Raw genomic sequence first — 22,770 nt, forward strand, 5'->3', positions numbered from 1 at the left:
CGATTGTGATGGTGGTAGAGGGTGGTAGTGGTGGTAGAGGGTCGTAGCGATGGTGGTAGAGGGTGGTAGTGGTTGTGATGGTGGTAGAGAGTGGTAGTGATGGTGGTAGAGGGTGGTAGTGATTGTGATGGTGGTAGAGGGTGGTAGTGATTGTGATGGTGGTAGAGGGTGGTAGTGATTGTGATGGTGGTAGAGGGTGATAATGGTTGTGATGGTTGTAGAGGGTGGTAGTGATGGTGGTAGTGGTGGTGGTAGAGGGTGGTAGTGGTTGTGATGGTGGTATGGTATGATAAAGCATGGTGAGGCTGCCAGTTCTGACAAAAAAGCGGCTGAAAAATATGTGCAGGACTTTATGGGGTACATAGAGGCTGAAAAATTAAAACCCCAACAAGTGTTCAACTGTGACAAAACAGGTCTGTTAGGAAGAAAATGCCAAACAGAACATACATTACTCAGGAGGAAAAGGCACTCCCAGGACACAAGCCAGAAAAGGACTTGCTACCTGAAGTCTTTATGGAAGGGGATTCCCCTTCCAAACACTAGAACACCTTCACCCTCTGCCCTCCTCCCATCTCATCACTCATCAACAAGTCCACAATAAAGGTAAGTGTGATGTTATTATTGTTTTATTCTTCATGTATCATTGTTTTCTGTGTAGGGAAATGTATATTTCATGTAATTTTTTTTTTTTTGCAACAAACTGGCCGTATCCCACCTAGGCAAGGTGGCCCAAAAAGAAAAACAAAAGTTTCTCTTTTTAAATTTAGTAATTTATACAGGAGAAGGGGTTACTAGCTCCTTGCTTCTGGCATGTAATAAAAAAAAATTAATACTTTTGGGTGTCTGGAACGGATTAATTGGATTTCCATTATTTCTTATGGGGAAAATTAATTCGGTTGAAGGCTAGCTCTCTGGAATGGATTAAAGGCATTAACTGAGGGTCCACTGTTATCATATCTCTCCTAGTCCTGTCCAGTGACATCAGGCTGAATTTCCTTAACCTCTTAGCTCCTAGATCAGCCGGGCTGTGGCTCGTACGTTGGTTTGCATGCAGCCAGCAGCAACAGCCTGGTTGATCAGGCTCTGATCCACCAGGAGGCCTGGTCACAGACCGGGCCGCGGGGGCGTTGACCCCCGGAACTCTCTCCAGGTAAACTCCAGGTAGACTAGTTTCGTTACAAACCTTTGCACTTTGTCTAATATACTAACATGCTTGACTAGGTATGGGTTCTATATTGGTGCTGCATACTCCAATATGAGCCTGATGCACATGGTATACAGTGTCATGAATGACTCCTTACTTAGATATCCAAAAGCTAGTCTTAGGTCTTCCAGATGCACATTTGCTGTAGCAGTTATTTGGCTGGTGTGTGCCTTAGGTGATATGCTTGGTATAATACTCAACCCAAGGTCCTTTGCCATTAGTGAGATTTGCACTGTTTGCCCTTTGAGCCTGTACTCCATCTGCAGTCTTCTTTGCCCTTCCCCCAAATTTCATAACTTTGCACTTGCTAGGGTTAAACTCCAGTAGCCACTTATCAGACCTGTAGCCTGTCCAGATTCATTTGTAGTCTTTCCTGGTCCACACATACTTGTATTCCTATTAGTCTCACATCCTCTGAGAACAGGGATATCTCTGACTCACTCTCTTCCATAACGTCATTCACATATGCAAGAAATAGCACCAGTTCTCGTACCGATCCTTGTGGAACCCCACTCATCACAAGCACCCATTCTGACGCCTTCACAGACAAGCACTTGTTTCCTTTCTGTTAGGTATGCCTTGATCCACTGTAGTGATTTTTCAGTTATTTCTGCCTGCTCCTCTAGCTCTTGCACCAGTATCTTGTGCAGTACTGTTTCAAAAGCCTTTCTACAGTCAATGAAGATGCAATTTACACATCCCTCTGTCACCTGTTTTACTGCTGTTACCTTGTCGTAGAATTCAGTACGTTTGTGATACAGGATTTGCCATCTCAAAAGCTGTGGTGTTTGCCATGTCTGAACCCACTCCTCTCTAGAGGTTCCACCACTCTTCTGATAATCTCTTTCATAACTTTAAATACTGTGTATGCCAGTGACACTGGTCTGTGGTTTAATGCTTCCTGTCTGTCTCCTGTCTTAAAAATTTAGATTACATTTTCAGCACTCACCTAATACGTACTCACCCATAAAAGGTTGCAGGGGTCAATTCACAGCTCCAGGTTGATGTGTGCCTCAGGTGATATGCTCGGTATGATACTCGCCCCAAACTCCTCCTTGAATGAGGTTTGCAATCTTTGCCCCTGGACCTGTACTCCATCTGCAGTCTTCTTTATCCTTCCCCAAGTTTCATAACCTTGCAATTGGTGGAGTTAATTACAGGAGCCATTTGTCAGACCAGGCCTACAGCCTGTCCAGGTCCATTTGTATCCTTTCCCTGTCCTTGTCTGCTTGCATTCTCATTAGCTTCACGTCGTCTGCCAACTCGGATACCTTTGACTCTTCCCTTCGTTATGTCATTCGCGTATGTAAGAAAGCACCGGCCCGAGGACTGATCCTTGTGGAACCCCACTCGTCACATGCACCCATTCCGACACCTCTTCACTGATCATCACTCGTTTCCTTCCTGTCAGGTATGCTTTGATACATGGTAGTGTTTTCCCTGTTATTCCTAGGTGTGTGTGTGTGTGTGTGTGTGTGTAAATTATCTGTTTTGATGTGTTTGTGTGTAAACTTATGCTTTAATAATACTGCAAAATAAGTGTCATAATTGTGGAAGAGTTAAATAATACTAAACAGGAAGCGACACCGTTGCGTTAGATAGCTTGATATGTTAATTCTATCACCCATATCTATCTTGTAACAGGGATCAGAACTCCAACATTCTGCTAGCTAGGATGTTAAAACCAGCCACATTACCGCACACGGCAGGTAGCTTAGTCACTTCATATAACTTCTACTTCCTCCACGTCACAACCTTGAACACACTACTCATTATGTTCTTCCGGTGTACAATGTTTCACGACACTCCCAGTCCTCTATCCACTAGCTACAATTCCTTTCATAATATTCCTATAATATTCAGGGCTGTTGCGCATTTTCAAAACGCATGTACCCTCCCTGCTGCCTGCTTTTTCCTAGCAGTAACTATGGTACATAGGTTGTTGTACAGACTGCTATATGGATAGAGATCGATATATAATAAAGATATGAGTGATTCTATCTCATTAACAATAAATAAAGCAAATAACCAAGCAAGTGTTTAAGTAAAATAAGATTTTATGCAGAATTTAACTTAGGGTAACCCAATAAAATCTTGCAATGTAATTCGACGAAGGCTCTATAATTATCCACAGTATACGGTGTTCAGAGAACGACATTAAGAGTATACCTGAGAGAGGTTTTCCTAGGTAATTTACACTATGTATTAAGAATATATCTGAGAGAGGTTATAACTCCAATGGAAATAAGCCACTTTGATTTTTGGGGGGTTATCTTTGGTATGATAATTGTACTTATGTGTACCTGTACCTAAATAAACTTACTTGTTTAGGATAACCCCCAAAAACGTCAAAGTAGCTTATTTCCACTGGGGTTATAACCTCTGGCAGGTATACTCTTAATATGTCAGTAAGTTTATTTAAGTACAGGTACACATAAGTACAATTATCATATCTAAGATAACCCCCAAAAATCAAAGTGACTTATTTCCATTGGAGTTATAACCTCTCTCAGATATACTCTTAATACATAGTGTAAATTACCTAGGAAAACCTAATAAAGTCTGACACTGAATTATTTCCAAAGGAAATTGCTTACTTTGACTTTTTTTTGGGGGGTTATCCTAGGTAATTTACACATATGTTACTATGTATGATAATTGTACGTATGTGTAGTAGTACCTATTAGGAATATACCTGCGAGAAGTTATAACCCCAATGGCAATAGGTCACTGTCTGACTTTTTTAGGGATATCCTAGGTAATGTACATATATGTTACTATGTATAATAACTGTACTTATGTGTACTTGTACCTAAATAAACTTACCTACTTGTTTACTTGGTTAATAATGAGTTATATGAGGGTTGAATGGTGTAATTTTTGCGCATCCCGGAGTGAGGTTGTCGGGGGTCGACCAATAGCACATTGCCAGCGCCGGCAGCAGCAGCAGCAGTCTTACCGGGGGTTTGTTTACATGTAGCTGCTGTCTGACACCTACCTGCTGCCCATGACACCCATGACTGCTTTCTCCTGAAGTGTACACCTGGCTGGCTGCTTCTTCACGCCTCTGCTGTTGGTGTGTACATAGCCACATGTTGGTTGAGTGAGGGATCAGGGACACGCACGACGCCGGGATGGGTCGCACTCAGGCCAAGACTATGTCCAGCATGTCCAGTCCCTTAGGGGTGAAGAGCTTGTTGGTGTTCACGGTGCTTATGTTGGCCTGGCTGGCTGGCTTCCTCTCCAGGCTCTTCGCTGTCATACGTTTTGAGAGCATCATTCATGAGTTTGACCCTTGGTAAGTGGCACCCTCTTATCTATATTGAATTTTGACCCACTTGTCAACTTGAAAGTTTCTGAAACCTTAATTTAATTGTCACCATGACGTGGTGTCTCGTCTCCTATATTCTGTGTTTGACACTTCGAGAAACATTTCTAATTTCCCTCCCTTCAAATGAAGTGCCTGGAAGGCTTTTGATCCAAGGAAGTGGACTTAATCTCTTGTTTCTTACATTGAACCTTAATGTCTTCCATTTCCCAGGAACTGTACATCCCCTACAAGTTTAGGTCTTCCTCATTGTGTACTTGCCTAGTATATGTGGTTGCAGGGGTTGAGTCACAGCTCCTGTGGTTACCTGATTCTTCCTTAGGAAGTTTCTGAAAGTTGAAAAAAACTATTGCTGTAGGTACAGGAAATGTTTTTTTTTTCTTTTTATTGATAGCAACAGAGTTATGGAGGTAGCAGCTGGTGTTAGTGTCACTATCAGACATCTAACAAAACCTTAACAAACCTAGAAAATTTGAAGTGCATTCCTAACCTGATGTAATTAAAATACATTCCAGCTAAATATTCTAGATATACTTAACTATCCAAAACAACCATAGGGGGTAGTTGAGTGACACCTCTAGGCCTCTTGTAGGATGCCTTCATACACATCTCTCTCGGCTGATCTCCATTCCTTTCCACAATTGCAAGCTCTTGAAAAGTGCTGGCTGCAACATCCAAGGCCTAGAGCTGCCATTCATCTTTCCCCTGTGGTTGTTTTGCATCTGTTATTGCTAAGTTTGTGATTACTGTATACTTTATATATGTAGTTACAGCCATTTTAAATTTTGGGCTTGCAGGGAGATGCCCTCCACTCACTGCTGTGTTTAGATTTGGCTGCTGCTTTTGTGGCACGTTACTGTTGTTTACATAGCAGATGATAAATGATTATTTTATGAGGTATAGTTTACAGTTGATTTGGAAAAAGTTGATACATGGTTTATAGAAAACCCTCTGTTTTGCAACTCTGCTTGAGCCAGTCTAGTAGAAAAAAAACTTGCTGATTATTACATCAGAGGGTTATTAACCCAGGATAATGCAAGAAAGTCAAGCAGTGTGGATTGTTTAATTCAGATCATGTGGTCTTAAGTATGTGACCCATAAGTCAACTCATTGCTAGAACTGAAGCAGCAGTTGTAAGGAGACTTGCACATGTCTTTGCAATCAGAATCAAACTTTTATATACTATTTGGTCCCCTCAAGGGAGGTGCCTTGATGCTGGAAAGAGGCTCTTGATTCAAGGAATTGGACTTATTCTTCCCTTTCTAGGATTGAACTTGAATGCCTTCCATTCCTAGGCACTGTGATCCCTACAGGTTTATTGACTCTCTTTAAGAATAAAAAAAGTACCACTTGGTACTACAGTATTTCAATTGAAATTTATTGTACTAGATTATTAGAAAATGTATACAATCATGAAAATTCTCATTATCTGGTGCAACGAGTTTCTTAATAGTAAAATTTACTCCATTGATGTACTGTATATCAGTGGATGTTAAACTATTTTAGCATTTAATTAATTTGCAAATATTGTTGGGCTCTCAAATGGTTGTTTACTGACAAAAATAGGGGTGTACTGCAATAGGCCTGTTGCCCGTGCTACTCATACTCGACCATTTCAATGTGTATTTTTCTAACCCACTTATAAAGCATTGCAGAGTATTCATTTGATGCTACTTGGCAGTTTTACTTATTTACACCTACAGTATTGCTACATCAGTGGTTTCTCTCAATCTGTTTACTGTATATAGTAAAACTCCAGTTTTTGTCCTGTCCGAATATTGTACAGTTCGGATTTTGACAACTTTTCGGTGAATTTTTACTCCAGGTTTCATACGTCAACTCGGAAATCGTCCGCATCCGACACATCCGCCCACCTGGGATGCCACTGCCTGACTCAATCTGCTTGTCACTTGTCGAGTGAACAATACTCTGTGTGTTCATCCATTGTTTTTGGTGCTTGTTTATTGAATGCGACTGCGAAATAAGCCACCAGGCCAAAGAAAGTTGCCAGGTGAAAGGTGAGAAACAATAGAATTCAAGGAAGAGCTTGTATCAAAATATGAAAGTAGCTTACGTGTGGCCGAGCTTGCCAGGGTGTATGGGAAGTCCAAATCAACAATCAGTTCCATCCTGGCGAAGAAAGCAAAAATCAAGGAAGCTGGAACAGCAACAGATTGCAGCTGAGGAAATTGCTTCAGAGGAGGAGGAGGAAGAAAGAGGGAAGAATGTGCCTCCCTCAGTGATTAGATGTGTGCAAAGTGGAGTGAGTGCAAAGTTTTGCAGAGAATTATTACTAACAAAACTGTTGCAAGCCATGTCTGCAACATGTTCAATGACAGTCTTGTCCCATTTTAGGCAAATCTTAGAGATGCCAGAAATAGGCCTCTCTGGACAGACTTTTTGTGTGACACGGGTCCAGCAACTCCAGCTGGTCCTAGTGCCAGTAAAAGACAAAGAAGGAAAGTAACCCCAGATAGGGCTTTGATACCTGAAGTCCTTATGGAGGGGGATTCCCCTTCTCACTCATTCTCTCATTCTCTCTCTCATTCTCTCTTTCTCTCTCTCATTCTCTCTTTCTCTCTCTCATTCTCTCTCTCATTCTCTCTCTCATTCTCTCTCTCATTCTCTCATTCTCTCTCATTCTCTCTCTCATTCTCTCTCTCATTCTCTCTCTCATTCTCTCTCTCATTCTCTCTCTCATTCTCTCTCATTCTCTCTCTCATTCTCTCTCATTCTCTCTCTCATTCTCTCTCATTCTCTCTCTCATTCTCTCTCATTCTCTCTCTCATTCTCTCTCATTCTCTCTCATTCTCTCTCATTCTCTCATTCTCTCTCTCATTCTCTCTCATTCTCATTCTCTCTCATTCTCTCTTTCTCTTTCTTTCTCTTTCTCTCTTTTTCTTTCTCTTTCTCTCTCTCTCTTTCTCTCTCTTTCTCTCTCTCTTTCTCTCTCTCTTTCTCTCTCTCTTTCTCTCTCTCTTTCTCTCTCTCTTTCTCTCTCTCTCTCTTTCTCTTTCTCTCATTCTCTCATTCTTTCATTCCCTCTTTCATTCGCTCTCATTCTCTCTCTCATTCTCTCTCTCATTCTCTCTCTCATTCTCTCTCTCATTCTCTCTCTCATTCTCTCTCTCATTCTCTCTCTCTCTCTCTCATTCTCTCTCTCATTCTCTCTCTCATTCTCTCTCTCATTCTCTCTCTCATTCTCTCTCTCATTCTCTCTCTCATTCTCTCTCTCATTCTCTCTCTCATTCTCTCTCTCATTCTCTCTCTCATTCTCTCATTCTCTCTCTCATTCTCTCTCTCATTCTCTCATTCTCTTTCTCTGGCCTTCCATACGCCAACAGGTCTTTTCAATAAAGGTATGTAATAGTGATTTAAATATTCATTTATCCTTCAAAATTAGTGCTTTATATTTATTTCTCATTGTTTTCTGTATGTAAAATTTTAGTTTTTCTCTATAAAATGTATTTTTTTGCTAATATTTTTGGGTGTCTGGAATGGATTAATTGGATTCCCGTTGTTTCTTATGGGAAATATTACTTCAGTTTTCGTCCATTTCGGATTTCGACTGACCTTCTGGAACGGATTAAGGACGAAAACCAGGGTGCCACTGTATTAATACATTGTTGTGAGTTCCGTTTTCACCTTATTTACATCGCCCAATGATTTTTTTCTTATGCTGCAAGTAATGGGCACATTTTGGGATCTTCATAGTAGGCCACCTTAACACAGTGATGAAGTTTGAGCCATTATTACCTTGGTAAAGGGGTATCATGGAGCTTCAGCTCTGTAGTGCTGTATATCCTACTCTTGTCCAGAGTTTTGCAAAGGTAACAGGAGGAATTTCTTTAGTTTGTCTGCTTCATTCGTACACAGCTTCTTGAACTGAGGAATTGGGACATTGTTTCTTTTATAGGCATGTTCATTAATTTCAGACTATTTCATCCTCAGGTTCAACTACAGAGCAACAGCTCATATGGTCACGAATGGGTTTTATAATTTCCTTAATTGGTTCGATGAGAGAGCCTGGTACCCTCTTGGGAGGATAGTAGGAGGCACAGTGTACCCAGGGCTCATGGTCACTTCTGGAAGTATACACTATATACTAAATTTACTCAACATCCCAGTACATATTAGGGATATATGCGTCTTCTTAGCACCCATTTTCAGGTGAGTTTATTTTCTTTGTTGATTTGTATAGTATAAGTTTCAGGGAGTAAAAGGTATTTTAATTTGTGTTCATTATACAGTATACATTATTTATAATTTGAGACAGTGAAGAATTTTGTGATTGGTATTTCATTTTAGCTTGTGAACTACTTAAAAATAATGGTCAACTAGTTTAAATTGAATTTAAGAAGTGGATTATGCTTTTTTATTTTGTCTAGAAATTTCAGGCCAATGGATAAGGTCATAGGTTGAAGACTGCATTGAGTGAAGTGTTCTGATGTGATACCTATAAATATTAAGGACATTGTTATAGTTTATGCAGGGACAGTTGCACTTGGTTCTCTTCTGTTTACCAAATGAATAGGAATAAAATTAGGCCTTGTATAATTAGAGGAACAAGAAACACAAGGGCTAGAGGTAACTGGAACATATCCTGCAGAAAGTGCCAGCTCAGTCAGGTTGTGACTGGACTACTGGCAGCAACAACCTGGTTGAGGATGCAGCCAGTAGAAATTTGGTCTTAGACTTGGCAATAAGAATTTTTCTTGAAACTGTATGGGATATGATGTTATGAATGTTGAGCCATCTCGGAACAGGTAGTAGTAGTTGTAGCAGCAATAGTGTAGTAATGGTAGTAGTATTAATAGAAATAGTAAAAATAGTACAGTAGTAGTAGAAATAGTAATAATAAGTATAAATTATACCTCAAGGGGATGGAGATGCAGGTAATTTCACCCTCCAATACACTGGTAGTTTACTAAATGGAATCAAAGAGAATGTACCTGTATCTTGGCTAGTAGTACTACAGGTCGGCAATCAGTAATCTGGCACTAATTTTGGCTAACATAATTTCAAATTTCTGGGGTCACCACACCAACCAACCACTACTGTTTGGAGGCAATACTTGCTGTATGTGTTACACAGTGAAATGCAGAAAAAAATATTTTATAAAATAATGCTCCATAGTACCGAGATTGAACTGAAAGCAAACGTGTTTTATTCCTGTCAGTCGGGCAGTGGCCAGGACAGGAGCAGGCGAGAGGTGCTTTTAGTTCAGTACATGTAGGAAGGTGGCTGGGTGAAGTCGTCATGGGTTGGCGTTAGAGTGTCAGCATAGTTGCTGATCCCCTTAGGTGTGTTGTATAGCGTATCATAGTACCATCCATGTGTTTATATAGAAGATCCCTTAGGCCTGTGACTGTATGACGTCACGGGATGCAGCGAGCGAGTGAGACGAGCTACCTCGGTCTCAGTCGACGCATAGGCATAGTAGAAGGCAGGACACGGCAGGCTGGGCTCCCTCCATCTCCCATTACCACAGTCTGACAATATATATATCGTTACCATCCAACAAGTGTGTCTACCTTCAACCCTCTTAACTCCTTACCGAACCCCACACGACAAGAGTAGGTGGTTTGGCGATTTTTTTTTTTTTTTTTTTTTTTTTTTATCCTATAGGTAATTTTGTTTTTAACCCTTAAACTGTCCAAGCAGATTTATGTTCACATGCATAGTGCTCCAAAAATAGATCTATGTTTTTTTACATATTTTCAAATATAACAAAAAAAAAAAAAACGTAGATCAAAGTTTTTTTTTATACTTTTTCAAATGTAAAAAAGAAAAGATCTACTTTTTTTACATACTTTCAAATGTTGAAAAAATGTAGATCTACGTTTCGACAGTTTAAGGGTTAAGTGCTCTCATTTATTTGTAAGGCCCTAGTATACAGAGGCCTGTGAAGAAATACTTCCTAACATCCCTTTGATTCATCTGAGTCTTCAACTTCCAATTGTGACCTCTTGTGTCTGTGTCCCATCTCTGGAACATCCCGTCTTTGTCCACCTGTGTGTGTGTGTGTGTGTGTGTGTGTGTGTGTGTGTGTGTGTGTGTGTGTGTGTGTGTGTGTGTGTGTGTGTGTGTGTGTGTGTGTGTGTGTGTGTGTGTGTGTGACTCAACAATCAATATTTGCACCAATAACTCATTACAGTTGTGACCGGGTGTGGAAGTGTGAATTGCTCATTACTCTATAATTTGTTCATGATTGTAGCCAAAGTATAAACGTAAGTAACCATTCTACAGAATTCATTACCTTTGTAACTTGTGAGCTCATTACCTTTGTACCTAGTTCAGCTATCAAAACTTTGGGGGCCCAGTCCCTGGACCCATTACGTACCTCTGTAATCTGTAAATACCTTTGTAACTTGTCATGATTGTGACCAGACTTACCTGGAGTTCATTACCTTTGTAAATTGTGAGTTCATTACCTTTGTAAATTGTGAGTTCATTACCTTTGTAAATTGTGAGTTCATTACCTCTGTAACTTGCTCAGCTATCAAAACTTTGGAGTCCAGTCCCTGGACCAATTATGTACCTCTGTAATCTTTTGACTACCGCCCACAGGATGGGTATGGGGTGCATAATAAACATATTAAACTAACTAACTATGCGAGAGTACTGTATGGCGTTTTGCCTGCTGGTAATTACTCTACCAAGCAGAAGTGAAGAGTGGGGGTGTGTATGTCAGGGAGCCTCCCTGATGATTTATTTTGTTTAACTCGTTAGTAGTAGTGTGCTAGTGAGCTAATGTGAACTGGAGTGTGGTGGTATTTTTGGAGAAGATTGTAAGTTGTATACATACAAGTTACTCATAATTACAGTGGACCCCCACATACCGTTGGCATCACATAACGTTAAATCCGCATACCGATACATTTTATCGCTAAGATTTTGCCTCGCATACCGCTAAAAAACCCGCTCAACGCTATTCGTCCGAGACGCGTCTAATGTGCGGCCTGAGCCAGCCTCACATGTTCCACCAGTGGCATTGTTTACCAGCCAGCCTCCTCGGTAACATCCAAGCATACAATTGGAACATTTCGTATTATTAGTGTTTTTGGTGATTTTATCTGCAAAATAAGTGACCATGGGCCCCAAGAAAGCTTCTAGTGCCAATCCTACAGGAATAAGGGTGAGAATTACTATAGAGATGAAGAAAGAGATCATTGCTAAGTATGAAAGTGGAGTGCGTGTCTCCGAGCTGGCCAGGTTGTATAGTAAACCCCAATCAACCATCGCTACTATTGTGTCCAACAAAACGGCAATCAAGGAAGCTGTTCTTGCCAAAGGTTCAACTGTGTTTTCGAAACAGAGATCACAAGTGATGGAAGATGTTGAGAGACTCTTATTGGTATGGATAAATGAAAAACAGATAGCAGGAGATAGCATCTCTCAAGTGATCATAAGTGAAAAGGCTAGGAAGTTGCATGAGGATTTAATTAAAAAAATGCCTGCAACTAGTGATGATGTGAGTGAATTTAAGGCCAGCAAAGGTTGGTTTGAGAGATTTAAGAAGCGTAGTGGCATACGTAGTGTGATAAGGCATGGTGAGGCTGCCAGTTCGGACCACAAAGCAGCTGAAAAATATGTGCAGGAATTCAAGGAGTACATAGACAGTGAAGGACTGAAACCTGAACAAGTGTTTAATTGTGATGAAACAGGCCTGTTTTGGAAGAAAATGCCAAGCAGGACCTACACTACTCAGGAGGAAAAGGCACTCCCAGGACATAAGCCTATGAAAGACAGGCTTACTCTGTTGATGTGTTCCAATGCTAGTGGTGATTGCAAAGTGAAGCCTTTATTAGTGTATCACTCAAACTCCCAGAGTGTTCAGGCAAAAGAATATCCTCAAGGCTAATTTGTGTGTGCTGTGGAGGGCATACAGTAAGGCATGGGTCACTAGGGACTTTTTCTATGACTGGTTACACCAAGCATTTGCCCCCAATGGGAAAGATTACCTAACTGAAAAGAAATAGACCTTAAGTGCCTCCTGGTGTTAGACAATGCCCCTGGTCATCCTACAGACATGGCAGAGCAACTTTATGGGGACATGAGCTTCATTAAGGTGAAGTTTTTGCCTCCTAATACCACTCCTCTCCTGCAGTCCATGGACCAGCAGGTTATTGCAAACTTCAAAATACTGTACACAAAAGCTCTGTTTGAAAGGTGCTTTGTAGTGACCTCAGAAACTCAATTGACTCTAAGAGAGTTTTGGAGAGATCACTTTAATATCCTCAATTGTGTAAACCTTATAGGTAAGGCTTGGGAGGGAGTGACTAAGAGGACCTTGAACTCTGCTTGGAAGAAACTGTGGCCAGAATGTGTAGATCAAAGGGATTTTGAAGGGCTTGAGGCTAACCCTGGGAATCCTATGCCAGTTGAGAAATCCATTGTGGCATTGGGAAAGTCCTTGGGGTTGGAGGTTAGTGGGGATGATGTGGAAGAGTTGGTGGAGGAGGACAATGAAGAACTAACCACTGATGAGCTGCTAGATCAACTTCAACAGCAAGAGGCCAGACCTGAGGAAACTGGTTCGGAGGAGGGGAGAGAGAAATTGAAGAAGTTGCCTACTTCAAAGATTAAGGAAATGTGTGGAATGTGGCTTAAAGTGCAAACCTTTTTTGATGATAATCACCCTAACACAGCTATTGCAAGCCGTGCTGGTAACTATTACACTGACACTGTTGTGAAACACTTTAGGAAAGTCATAAAGGAACGAGAGGTACAGGCCACTATGGACAGATATGTTGTGCGACAGAAGTCCAGTGACTCTGAAGCTGGTCCTAGTGGCATTAAAAGAAGGGAAGTAACCCCAGAAAAGGACTTGACACCTCAAGTCTTAATGGAAGGGGATTTCCCTTCTAAACACTAAGACACTCTCCTCCTCCCATCCCATCAGTCATCACCAGATCTTCAATAAGGGTAAGTGTCATGTAACTGTGCATGCCTTTTTCAGTTTGTGTGTATTAAAATTAATATTTCATGTGGTAAAATTTTTTTTTTCTTACTTTGGGGTGTCTTGCACGGATTAATTTGATTTCCATTATTTCTTATGGGAAAATTCATTCGCATAACGATAATTTCGCATAACAATGAGCTCTCAGGAATGGATTAATATCGTTATGCGGGGGTCCACTGTGTAGATATATTTTTGTATAGGCGAGTTATGTCCATCCTTATACAACATTAATTATTTGCACTCGTGTTTCTTAATTTGCATGAGTACTTGCTGGCCCTAGAGTTGCAGTGTTTTTCAGTGTAATTTTATAACCCCTAGACAGCAGTGTGAGCAGCCTTTAGGAGTCAGGACCATTTTATTTGAGTTACAACATAAGTCGTAACAAGTCTTTCCAATTTTTTTTTTTTCCATTTGTTATAACCTGCTCACTTTTAGCCCTAGTCATGGTTCCAATGAATAAAAGAAATGCTTCTCGTGTAAAACATACACCATACATTATCCATAAAAGGTAAGGTGGCTTTGAAGCTACTGTCGGTTGCCATAAGCTCAGCTCGCTTAGATAAGCTGTGACCAATAAATTTGGGCATACATACGAGAGAGTAGGTGTGTGCGGTAAGTGTGCACTATATAAAAAATAAAATCCTGCAGCACACAGTGCATAATAGCAAAAAAAGCTGTGACCATGTTGGTGTAAACCCGACTTTGCGGTGTATTTTCGTATGGTTTTTATGGTTCTTTCTTCTTTCAACACACCGACCGTATCCCACCGAGGATATGGCCGGTGTGTTTATGGTTGTATTCTTGTTATTTTTTGGTCTCGTTTGATAAAATGAAAGATGTATTACAGAAATAGATGTGATTTTGATTGGTTTCATGACAGAAAGTACCTTGAAATTGAGCTCAAACTAGCTGAAATGTTTGATTTTCACCGATGTTCAAGAGTAAACAAATGTCACCATCCAATACGTGTCCAACTGGCCGGTCTAATACGCAGTCACAAATGGCTTGAAATTATTTATACAATTATTACAATAATGCAGTAGTCTACATAACAGTAAATCTTCTATTTTTTTGTGTGAATAAAAATTCAAAATGGAAAGCAAGCATAATAGGGGCCTGGAGAAGTGACTAACGAACAGAGAAAATGTTATTTTATTGCCAGGAATGTCTGCACTATTTATTCTTATCCCTATTTTGAAATTGGCATCTCTTGAAATTTGTGTGAAATTATCCAAATTACCGATTTCTGACCGCTTTATTGGGTAGTTGAAATAGGTAAATGTGCAGTTTCTTGTACTCGGTCGACAGAATAGAAGGAATACTAGTGAAATAGCCATGAGTTTGATAGACTGGAACAATGGGCCAAAAATAGGGTGAAAAGTGGGTGAAATTGCTGATGCATAAATATCACCATTAGGTTAAATGTATTCTAACCTAACCACTCTAATTGGCAAAATCATTAATCCAGCACCCTACAGGTCCCGATGGTGCCAGATTAATGATGGTCAACCAGTGGTAGGAGTATTTAGAACTTAACAAATTGCATAGCAATTTCTGAAAATATTTTATTCAGATTCTCATTTTTTTCAGTGGTCTAACAGCAATTGCAACCTACTTGTTAACCAAAGAGATTTGGTCACCTGGAGCTGGCCTGTTTGCTGCCTGCTTTATTGCTGTTGTTCCTGGCTACATCAGTCGATCAGTGGCGGGTAGTTATGACAATGAGGGTATTGCCATCTTTGCCTTGATGTTTACTTATTTCCTTTGGGTAAGTACAGATTATTTGTGTGCATGAAACCAATCTTTGCTACATCTTTCATTCTCATTCTGAAACAATGTAGAAAAATTCATCATAGTTTAGTCTTGCTGTACACCATACTTTATCCAGAAGCATAAATTTGGTAGTATAAGCATACACCATATAAATATACTACACATTAGAAGTTTCCTTAACATATATCAATCTATATTTTTATTTTTAACATGCCACTTGGTTTCCACCGAGGTAAAATGACCTGAAAAAGAAGAAACGCTTTATCGTCATTCACTCTATCACTGTCTTTCCAGAGGTGTGCCAATACTACAGTTCAGATGCCCCTCCAAACTGCAGATATCCCCACCCCTCCTTCAGAATCCAAGCACAGTATTGCCCACCTTCAGGACTCAAGTCTGGCTAACTGGTTTCCTGAATCCCTTCACAAAATGTTACCTTGCTCACACTCCTCCAGCTCGTCAAGTCCCAAAAACCATTTACCTCCATTCCTATCTAACATGCTCACACAGGCCTACTGGATGTCCAAGCCTCTCACACATAAAATATCCTTTACCCGCCTCCCTCCAACCTTATCTAGGGTGACCCTACCCTGCCTTCCCTCCACTATAGATTTATACATTCTCCAAGTCATCTTAATTTTCTCCATTATCAATGATGTCAAAATTTAGGCCCTATGTTGGTGTAGTATGTGTATTAGAAGGATGTTGCATGAAGATGCACACACAGGGAATGACAGAATGATAAATTATGCAACAATGGGTCATGTATGGGGTATAAGATACATGCAGCAGAACTCCCATATCAGAGGATTCAGTTCTGAGGTTTGTTATCCACGGTTTACTGTGGCCCAAAAATAATACTTAAGTAGTGATGGAGGCAGTTCTTCAGAGCCTAAGAGAAGCTATGAAGTGCTTCCCATTGGTGAAAGAATGCTAATTCTAAAGTTATTGTGTGTAATTTATTAATTAAACTTTGATAGGTATGTACATAAATGAAAATGACATATGTAAGGTTCACTACTATCCGTGGTTTCTGGTATCTGTGTTAGGTCTTGAAATGTATCCCCTGTGGATATAGGGGGGACTGCTGTATACTAGTATATTTTTCTCATTATCCATCATTCAGTTGCTGTCTTGCCAGAAGTATGTTGACAACAATTCTGATGATCCTCTGAACTGTACCATCCCCCACCCCTACTGAGAGTGCAGGCACTGCCCTACCAATCTTGAGCACACTTACGTCTGGCTAACTGGCTCCTCATGAATCCCTTCATAGATATTAACTTGTTCACATTAACATGTCCATTAAAATCCACTCATGTCCCCTCACTCGAATCTAACATGCTCACATGCCTGCTGGATGCTCAAGCCTCCTTTACACCCCATCCCTCCAACTGTTCCTGAGATGACCCCCCTACCCCCTTATACCCTCCACCCCAGCTTTATGTACCCTCTTCATTGTACAATATCCTCCTCCATCCTCTCTGTATGCCTAAACCACCTCTTCAGCTTTCTAAATTGTACCTTTGCTCAGTTTTCTACTTTATAAGCTCAGAATTCTCTGCATAATATTCATACTGCACATTGCTTTCAAACACATCTCCACATACCTCACACCCATAAAAATGTTTTTTTTTTCTTCTCTTTAGATAAACTTTTTTTTTTTTTTCAGTATTCCTCAGCACACCATCTACCACCTACCCTTTTCCCATCATCCATTCTGTGGTTTGCTTCATCTTTCGTAGACCTATCTGCTGATAGGTCCACTTTCAAATATCTAAATACTGTACATCCACTTCCATACTCCCCTCCCTCCAGTCTGATATTCAGTTTATAATTACTTTAACATTTTGTTACCCTCATCACTGTGCTTATTTCTATTCACTTTTAATTTCCTGTGCAAACTTTTGGGATATTCATTCCCACTTAGACCTAAAATTTTGATACTGGGTACTTTTTTAAAGATAATTTGCCTACAAGAGACAGCTTATTACACCTGTCTGTTCATTAGTCACTACTTCCACTTTTGGTATTAAAACAAAGGGTGATGCTGGCACTAATTCTGTGATAAGCCAGTCAGATTCTTATGTACATTATTCTGTAAGGTGTGTGATTCATGAGGTCACTAGTCTATGCCCATTACAGAGAATTTCCAGTGGATAGGTAGCTGGCCTCTGACTTCTTGCTATTACTTGCACCTTTAGGTAGGAAATGTGTAATGTGTAATGTATGGTAAATGGATTTTGAGACATGCCTGAAAGTTACAAATTATTAAAGGTGTGACTGAATGATGGTATTGAAATAAGTACTGCAGTATGTATCTAATTTCATATATGTAATTTTGGTGTGCTGTTTTCATATTAAAATATTATAAAATGTTAATATTTTTTAACAGGTAAAATCTGTGAAAACTGGAAGCTTGTTTTGGTCTTCATTAGCTTCACTCTCCTATTTCTATATGGTGAGCGCTTGGGGTGGTTATGTCTACATCATCAACCTCATCCCGCTCCACGTATTTGCCCTCATACTCATGGGACGGTTTTCCCACCGTATCTACACTGCATATACAACCTTTTATATCCTGGGGCTGATTTGCTCTATGCAAATCCCATTTGTTGGCTTTCAGCCAATAAGGACCTCTGAGCACATGGCAGCAGCGGGTGAGGACCTTGAATTTTTTTTTTTTACTGTATATAAATTTTTCATAGTTTTCATTGCCTTTATGGATTTAGAAAAGGCATACGATAGTGGATGGGGGAGCAATGTGGCAGATGTTGCAAGTGTATGGAATAGGTAGTAAGTTAAATGCTGTAAAGAGTTTTTGAGGATAGTGAGGCTTAGGTTAGAGTGTGTAGGAGAGAGAGGGAGATTTCTTCCCAGTAAAATTGGGTCTTAGACAGGGATTTGTAATGTCACCAGTGGTGGGCGCAGTTCTGTTAGTCCGCTAACCCCTAATTTGTGGAACTAATTTTTTGTTTAGCAGATTAACATTGCCGCTAACTTCGGGAACCGTTGGCAGACCAATTAGCTTCCGCTAAATAAAGTTCTGCTAACTTTGAGTCCGCCAAAAAAAATTCTTACGTTGTTGGTAGTCTGATAGCAATGCCTTTTCAACGGCGTACGTGTTTGTTCCTGTCTGTTGTGGGCGTTTCTCCAACAGTCAGCCAGGCACGCTATTGGCTGATTATGTGTAAACATGGCTTGTCACTGCAGCAGCATCTGAGCAGCATTGTTATAGTTGTACAGTGTCAGCAATCACCGGGGTGTGTTGTCACTTATTATGAACAAGGGAGACATTTCTGTTCCACCTGTGGGTGTTGTTGAGGAGTCTGCAGTGGCTGTGGTTGAAGCACTAAGCACAACACTGCCATCCCATCCAGTGCTGCAGTTGAGTGCCTATTCTCTGTAGGCAAAGATATCTTGAGGGCTAAGAGAGCCACCCTGTCAGATGGAAACTGAGAGGCTGATGCTCATGAAGGGCAACCAGCATCACATCAAAGTGATGGAGAAGGCCCAGCCAGAGTAGTAATCAGCCCATGCTATTCATTTTGTATAGTAAATAAAGTGTATGTTGGATTTAAACTGATGTTTGATTTCATTTGTTCATTTAACTATTTGTGTGCACCTGTATGGCTGTATCACTGGTGCAGCAATAAGTTGGCCTCAAGGTTTCAACTTTAAGCACAATTTTCAACTACGTACTTGTTTGTAGTTTATTGGGTTCAAATTTTAAATTAAATTTAATGCAAAGATGATCAGAAATGGTATAAAATGAACAAATGCAATGAGTAACTGGAACTAATGAAGAAAACAGTCAAATAAGCTAACTCAAACTGTTCGGGTGCTATGGGGCTTCAGTACAGCAACAAGTGTCCTTGTCGGTCACTTGTGTTACATCACAAAATTAAACGATCTCTATTTGTATACTAGTGGCACTTGATCATCATATGACCTTGGCATTCTGTATTTCATTAGGAAGCTCTCCATATCTGTTCTAAAAGTTTTAAAAGTAAAAGGCCAAACAACAAAACCGAATCTGAATTCATGTGAAAAAGTTAGTGTTAGCTTCTGCTAATTTTTTCAGCCATTTAGCAGTTTAGCGTTTACAGAGCTAATTTTTTAGTTAGCAGATTAATGGTTAGCAAAGCTAACTTTTCAGGTAGCTGTGCCCACCACTGAATGTCACCATGGTTGTTTAACATATTTATAGATGGGGTTGTAAAAGAAGTAAATGTTAGGGTGTTTGGGAGAGGGGTGGGATTAAATTATGGGGAATCAAATACAAAATGTGAGTTGACAGTTACTTTTTGCTGGTGATATTGTGCTTTTTGGGGGATTCTAAAGAAAAGCTGCAAAGGTTAGTGGACAAATTTGGGAGGGTGTGTAAAGGTAGAAAGTTGAAAGTGAACATAGATGAGGTGAAGAGGGTATCAAACAGTTGAGCTCAAGAAAAATTGGATATCACATTGGAGGGAGGGAGTATGGAAGAAATGAATGTTTTCAGATATTTGGGAGTTAACTTGTCCGTGGATGGGTTTATGAAGGATGAGGTTAACCATAGAATTGATGAAGAAAAAAAGGTGAGTGGTGCGTTGAGGTATCTGTGGAGACAAGGAACATTATCTATGGAGGCAAAGAAGGGAATGTATGAGAGTATAGGGGTACCAACACACTTATGTGGGCGTGAAACATGGGTTGTAAATGCTGCAGCAAGGAGGCGGTTGGAGGCAGTGTGTGGTGTAAATAATATGCAGAGAATTCGTAGTGTGGAAATTGTGGTGATGAGTTACTGAAAGTACTAGTCAGAGAGCTGAAGATGGGCTGTTGAGGTGGTTTGGTCATTTAGAGAGAATGGAATAAAGTAGATTGACTTGGAGAGTGTATAAATCTGTAGGAGAAGGAAGGCGGGGTAGGAGTCGTTCGCGAAAAGGTTGGAGGGAGGAGGTAAAGGAGGTTTCAAGGGGTGAGGGGCTTGGACTTCTAGCAAGTGTGTGTGAGCGTTGTTGGAAGTGAATGGAGATGAATAGTTTTTGGGGCCTGACGATCTGTTGGAGTATGAACAGGGTAATATTTTGTGAAAGCATTCAGGGAGACCGGTTAGCCGGACTTGAGTCCTGGAAATGGGAAGTATAATGTCTTTAAAGGAGGGGTCTGGGATATTAGCAGTTTGGCGAGACATCTAAGCTGTTGTGTCTGAGCGCCTCTGCAAAGACAGTTATTGTGTGATTGATGGTCCTTGGTCCTTCAGGTCAACTTAATAAACTATTTAAATTGTGCTACAGTAATTTTTTTCTTCTCCCCAAAAAGAAAGGTAGTAGGTTGGTAGACAGCAACCACCCAGGGAGGCACTACCGTCCTGCCAAGTGAGTGTAAAACGAAAGCCTGTAATTGTTTTGCATAATGGTAGGATTGCTGGTGTCTTTTGTCTGTCTCATAAATATGCAAGATTACAGGTATGTGTTGCTACTTCTACTTACACTTAGGTCACACTACACATACATGTACACGTTTATTTATACACACTCATCTGAGTTTTCTTTGATTTTATCTTGATAGTTCTTGGTCTTATTGTTGAAGGATAAGCTATGGCAGGAAAAGAGGGACTATAAATGTATTAATTCAAGGGTTATGTGGAGTAAAATAAAGATTGGATGTGAAAAGTGGGTTATAGTAAGCATGTATGCACCTGGAGAAGAGAGAAGTGTAGAGGAGAGAGAGAGATTTTGGGAAATGTTGAGTGAATGCGTGGGGAGTTTTGAATCAAGTGTGAGAGTAATGGTGGTTGGGGATTTCAATGCTAAAGTGGGTAAAAATTTTATGGAGGTAGTAGTAGGTAAATTTGGGGTGCCAGGGGTAAATGTAAATGGGGGGCCTTTAATTGAGCTATGTGTAGAAAGAGATTTGGTAATTAATAAATATTTTATGAAAAAGAGGATAAATAAATATACAAGGTATGATGTAGCACGTAATGAAAGTAGTTTGTTAGATTATGTATTGGTGGATAAAAGGTTGATGGGTAGGCTCCAGGATGTACATGTTTATAGAGGGGCAACTGATATATCGGATCATTATTTAGTTGTAGCTACAGTTAGAGTAAGAGGTAGATGGGAAAAGAGGAAGGTGGCAACAACAAGTAAGAGGGAGGTGAAAGTGTATAAACTAAGGAAGGAGGAAGTTCGGGTGAGATATAAGCGACTATTGGCAGAGAGGTGGGCAGTGCAAAGATGAGTAGTGGGGGGGTTGAAGAAGGTTGGAATAGTTTTAAAAATGCAGTATTAGAATGTGGGGCAGAAGTTTGTGGTTATAGGAGGGTGGGGGCAGGAGGAAAGAGGAGTGATTGGTGGAATGATGAAGTAAAGGGTGTGATAAAAGAGAAAAAGTTAGCTTATGAGAGGTTTTTACAAAGCAGAAGTGTTATAAGAAGAGCAGAGTATATGGAGAGTAAAAGAAAGGTAAAGAGAGTGGTGAGAGAGTGCAAAAGGAGAGCAGATGATAGTGGGAGAGGCACTGTCAAGAAATTTTATTGAAAATAAGAAAAAATTTTGGAGTTAAACAAGTTAAGAAAGCCTAGGGAAAGTATAGATTTGTCAGTTAAAAACAGAGTAGGGGAGTTAGTAGATGGGGAGAGGGAGGTATTAGGTAAATGGCTAGAATATTTTGAGGAACTTTTAAATGTTGAGGAAGAAAGGGAGGCGGTAATTTCATGCACTGGCCAGGGAGGTATACCATCTTTTAGGAGTGAAGAAGAGCAGAATGTAAGTGTGGGGAGGTACGTGAGGTATTACGGTATACTCAGTTTACTGAGTATACCAGGAAAAGTGTACAGTAGGGTTATAATTGAAAGAATTAGAGGCAAGACAGAATGTAGGATTGTGGATGAGCAAGGTTTCAGAGTGGGTAGGGGATGTGTAGATCAAGTGTTTACATTGAAGCATATATGTGAACAGTACAGTGGACCCCCGGTTAACGATATTTTTTCATTCCAGAAGCATGTTCAGGTGCCAGTACTGACCGAATTTTTTCCCATAAGGAATATTGTGAAGTACGTTAGTCCATTTCAGACCCCCAAACATACACGTACAAACGCACTTACATAAATACACTTACATAATTGGTCGCATTTGGAGGTGATCGTTAAGCGGGGGTCCACTGTATTTAGATAAAGGTAGGGAAGTTTTATTGCATTTATGGATCTAGAAAAGGCATATGATAGAGTGGATAGAGGATCAATGTGGCAGATGTTGCAAGTACAGTGGACCCCCGGTTAACGATTTTAATCCGTGCAAGAGGGTTAATCGTTATGCGAAATAATCGTTATGCGAATGAATTTTCCCCATAAGAAATAATGGAAATAAAATTAATCCGTGCAAGACGCCCAAAAGTATGAAAAAATTTTTTTTTTACCACATGAAATGTTAATTTTAATACACACAAACTGAAAAAGGCATGCACAATTAAATGACACTTACTTTTATTGAAGATCTGGTGATGATTGATGGG

The 22,770-nt window shown here is 40.2% G+C and overlaps 1 protein-coding gene across 2 annotated transcripts in view; it reads left to right on the forward strand.

The window, feature by feature from the left end:
* Positions 1-4,151: 4,151 nt before the first annotated feature.
* Stt3B (catalytic subunit 3B of the oligosaccharyltransferase complex) overlaps positions 4,152-22,770 on the forward strand; it is a 103,898-nt gene continuing 85,279 nt past the window's right edge. The window contains exons 1-4 of one of the 2 annotated variants that reach the window (XM_053785195.2): positions 4,152-4,502; positions 8,484-8,702; positions 15,088-15,265; positions 17,666-17,930. In XM_053785195.2, the coding sequence (XP_053641170.2) occupies positions 4,339-4,502; positions 8,484-8,702; positions 15,088-15,265; positions 17,666-17,930 (826 nt within the window). In that variant the 5' untranslated portion in view covers positions 4,152-4,338. The remainder of the gene's footprint in view (positions 4,503-8,483; positions 8,703-15,087; positions 15,266-17,665; positions 17,931-22,770) is intronic. The other variant, XM_070094282.1, reaches the window with a different exon arrangement.

This window comes from Cherax quadricarinatus, chromosome 45, assembly GCF_038502225.1.
Source record: "Cherax quadricarinatus isolate ZL_2023a chromosome 45, ASM3850222v1, whole genome shotgun sequence".
NCBI classification, from domain to species: Eukaryota; Metazoa; Arthropoda; class Malacostraca; order Decapoda; family Parastacidae; genus Cherax; species Cherax quadricarinatus.